The sequence below is a fragment of the Colobus angolensis genome, unplaced genomic scaffold (genome assembly GCF_000951035.1).
Source record: "Colobus angolensis palliatus isolate OR3802 unplaced genomic scaffold, Cang.pa_1.0 Scaffold18, whole genome shotgun sequence".
Classification (NCBI taxonomy): domain Eukaryota; kingdom Metazoa; phylum Chordata; class Mammalia; order Primates; family Cercopithecidae; genus Colobus; species Colobus angolensis.
This window is the reverse complement of record NW_012114932.1, coordinates 488,543-492,554: the sequence shown is the minus strand read 5'-3', so window position 1 is coordinate 492,554 and position 4,012 is coordinate 488,543. Positions and strand designations below refer to the sequence as shown.

The window sequence follows — 4,012 nt, the reverse complement described above, 5'->3', positions numbered from 1 at the left end:
AAAAAAATTAAATTAAGAAAATTAAACAGCTTCAGGAAGTAGAGAAATAAAGACTAAATCTGAGGAAAGAAAAAAATTGATTTAGAATTTACAGTCTAGGTGAAAATGTTCCTATGCTGTTCTCCAAACCAATTTTTGCTTCTTTTAAACTAGCTTGTGTGTGTGTGTGTGTATGTGTGTGTATCAAGAAATCTAGCATATGAGTTGTGTCTGAGGTTTTTTATTAAACTAGGTTTTAAAAAAATTATTCATACCTGGTAAGGATAGGTACCATGTCCTGCCCACTGCCATGTTCCTTTTCCCACTGCTCCAGCAGGGTAGTGAGCTCAGCTTTGGAGTCCACATGTACCACTACTGTAGTCATGGCTTTGCCTAAGGAAGCAAAAATAAAAATTAAAAAAACAACCAATGAGTGAACACAAGCAAATAAAAGTGAAGAAGGGGTAGAAAAGGGATGAGAAAGTTAGAGAAATAATTAAAAAGGGAAATTTTAATTTAACCCCTTGAAACCTTTGGATTTATTTGTGGTACAGCGGAAAACTCGGGATACTCATCAAGCCTAGATACCCATTCAGTCATGATGAACAAGTACTTTGACCTTTCTCAGCCTCAGCTTCAACTGTCAAATAAGGCAAGAAGCTGGATCAAAACAGTGACTCTTAACCTTTTGAGGAACCCCTTTGAAAATCAGACAAAAAGGCCGGGCGCGGTGGCTCAAGCCTGTAATCCCAGCACTTTGGGAGGCTGAGGCGGGTGGATCGCGAGGTCAGGAGATCAAGACCATCCTGGCTAACATGGTAAAACCCTGTCTCTACTAAAAATACAAAAAACTAGCCAGGCGTGGTGGCGGGCGCCTGTAGTCCCAGCTACTCAGAGGCTGAGGCGGGAGAATGGCGTGAACCCGGGAGGCGGAGCTTGCAGTGAGCCGAGACCACGCCACTGCACTCCAGCCTGGGCGACAGAGCTAGATTTCATCTCAAAAAAAAAAAAAAAACAAAGTTAATATTTACAGAAAGAGACTAATACTACGAGGGAGAAAAAAGACACCATCCTTCTTTTTCTCATCGTATGGGGCTATTTATGTTGTGACGCCATTTATGACAGGCTGGGATTACAGGTGTGAGGCACCAAACCCAGCACCCCTTGATTTGTTTTGATACTCCTATCATTCACGTGTACGTATTTTTATTTTCCACCATTATACCACACTATAATTGTTTTTTTCACGTGTTTCCTCACTAAATTGTAAAATTCTTGAAAGCAGATACTATGTCTTTTTATTGGTGTCTCCTCAAATAATGATTTACCCACTACCTGGTACTTAATAACTGTGTGGTACATAACTTTATTTAAAAAAATGTGTTAAGGTAGAAAGAGAGGAAAGTAAAGGCTGGGTAGAGGTGCTCATGGGTTTTCTAAGGAGAAGGTCACTAAAACATGGGAATCCTCAACATCCCATCCCCAATATCATAGCTGTGAAAACAACTTTTTACGCATTGATTTCTTACTTTTTATAAAGAAAGAACTACAATATTATAAAAGTGAGCCACGTCATAAATGGCCTCATAGGCCACGCTAAAAACTTCACATTTTACTCTGTAGGAAAAAGGAAGCCAGAGAAGAATTATGAATGAATGTAGGAAAATCATATTTGTGTATGAGAAAAAAGAATCTTTCTGCAAGGGGGAGGATGTATTAAAAGAGGGTAAACTGGAGACAAACTTATAAGGCACACTGCTTAATGGGCCAGTCCACATGAGCAATACCTAACAAAGGCCAGGCGCAATGGCTCACTCCTATAATCCCAGCACTTTGGGAGCCCGAGGTGGGCGGATCACCTGCGGTCAGGAGTTCAAGACCAGCCTGGCCAACACAGCAAAACCCTGTCTCTAATAAAAAAAAAATACAGAAAAATTAGCCAAGCATGGTGGCTCATGCCTGTAATTCCAGCTACTCCAAAGGCTGAGGCAGGAGAATTACTTGAACCTAGGAGGTGGGGGTTGCAGTGAGCCAGGATTGCACCACTGCCTGGGGCAGAGAGCAAGACTCCGTCTCAAAAAAACATAAAAGTAAAAATAGGCCAGGCGGGCCGGGCGCGGTGGCTCAAGCCTGTAATCCCAGCACTTTGGGAGGCCGAGACGGGCGGATCACGAGGTCAGGAGATCGAGACCATCCTGGCTAACACGGTGAAACCCCGTCTCTACTAAAAAATACAAAAAACTAGCCGGGCAACGTGGCGGGCGCCTGTAGTCCCAGCTACTCGGGAGGCTGAGGCAGGAGAATGGCGTAAACCCGGGAGGCGGAGCTTGCAGTGAGCTGAGATCCGGCCACTGCACTCCAGCCCGGGCGACAGAGCGAGACTCCGTCTCAAAAAAAAAAAAATAGGCCAGGCATAGTGGCTCACACCTGTAATCCCAGCACTTTGGGAGGCCGAGGCAATCAGGTCGCTTGAGGTCAGGAGTTTGAGAACAGCCTGGCCAACATGGCAAAACCCCACCTCTGCTAAAAATACAAAAATTAGCCAGCGTCATGGCAGGCACCTGTAATCCCAGCTACTCAGGAGGCTGAGGCAGGGAGAATTCCTTGAACCCGGGAGGTGGAGGTTGTGGTGAGCTGAGATCGTGCCACTGCACTCCAGCCTAGGCAACAGAGTGAGACTCCATCCCCCCAAAAAATAAAAAATAAAAACAAAAAAAAGGTTTTCAGTTTAAATTCATTTAGTTTAAAACTAAGTAGGGAATAAAAAAAGTGTTAAGTTATGAATAAATGAGAAGGTACACAGAAATGAGGATGATAAGCTCAATTTTGGACATAGTCTGTTTCAGGTATCCAGTAGGCCAGCACAGTGGTTTCGCCTGTAATCCCAGGACTTTGGGAGGCTGAGACAGGAGGACTGCTTGAGCCCAGATGTTCAAGACCAGACTGGGTAACACAGGGGGACCCTCCCTCTACAAAAAATGTAAAAATTAGTCAGGTGTGGTGGTGCACACCTGTCGTCTCATCTAGTATGGAGTCTGAGGTAAGAAGATGGCTGGAGCCCAGGAGATCAAGGCTGCAGTGAGCTGAGATTATGCCACTACAGCCTGGCAACAGAGTGAGACCCTGTCTCCAAAAAAACAGAGCCAGAAGAGCCAGGTAAAGATATATTCACCAGGACGGGTGCGGTGGCTCACACCTGTAATCCCAGCACTCTGGGAGGCCGAGGCAGGTGAATCACCTGAGCTCAGGAGTTCAAAACCAGGCTGGCCAACATGGTGAAACCCCGTCTCTACTAAAAATATAAAAAATTAGCCGGATGTGGTGGCACACACCTATAATCCCAGCTACTCAGGAGGCTGAGGCAGAAGAATCACTTGAACCCGGGAGGCGGAGGTTGCAGTGAGCCAAGATTGCACCATTGCACTCCAGCCCAGGAGACAGTGCGACACTCCGTCTCAAAAAAACAAAAAGATACATTCACCAAACAGTTACGAAATGAGTCAAATTTTTTTTATTTTTATTTTTCTAATTTAAAAATAGGCCGGGCATAGTGGCTCACACCTGTAATCCCAGCACTTTGGCAGGCCGAGGTAGGTGGATCACCGGAGCTCAGGAGTTCAAAACCAGCCTGGCCAACATGGTGAAACCCTGCCTCTACTAAAAAGATACAAAACTTAGCTGGGCGTGATGGCAGAGGCCTGTAATCCCAGCTACTCAGGAGGCTGAAGCAGGAGAATCACTCGAACCCAGGAGGCGGAGGTTGCAGTGAGTCGAGATCATGCCATTGCACCCTAGCCTGGGCAACAAGAGCGAAACTCCGTATGAAGAAAAAAAAAAGGCCAGGCGCGGTGGCTCATGCCTGTAATCCCAGCACTCACTTTGGGAGGAGTCCAAGGCGGGTGGATCACCGAAGGTGAGGAGTTCAAGACCAGCCTGACCAACGTGGTGAAACCCCGTCTCTACTAAAAAACAGAAAAATTAGCCGGGCATGGTGGTGGGAGCCTGTAATCCCAGCTACTCAGGAGGCTGAGGC

At 45.9% G+C, this 4,012-nt stretch overlaps 1 protein-coding gene across 1 annotated transcript in view; it reads right to left on the bottom strand.

Annotated features, from left to right (window-relative positions):
• Positions 1-4,012, bottom strand: part of VPRBP (Vpr (HIV-1) binding protein) — a 124,303-nt gene that overhangs the window by 91,376 nt on the left and 28,915 nt on the right. Inside the window, exon 2 of the mRNA XM_011939299.1 lies at positions 255-372. Coding sequence (XP_011794689.1) covers positions 255-364 — 110 coding nt within the window. The 5' untranslated portion in view covers positions 365-372. The remainder of the gene's footprint in view (positions 1-254; positions 373-4,012) is intronic.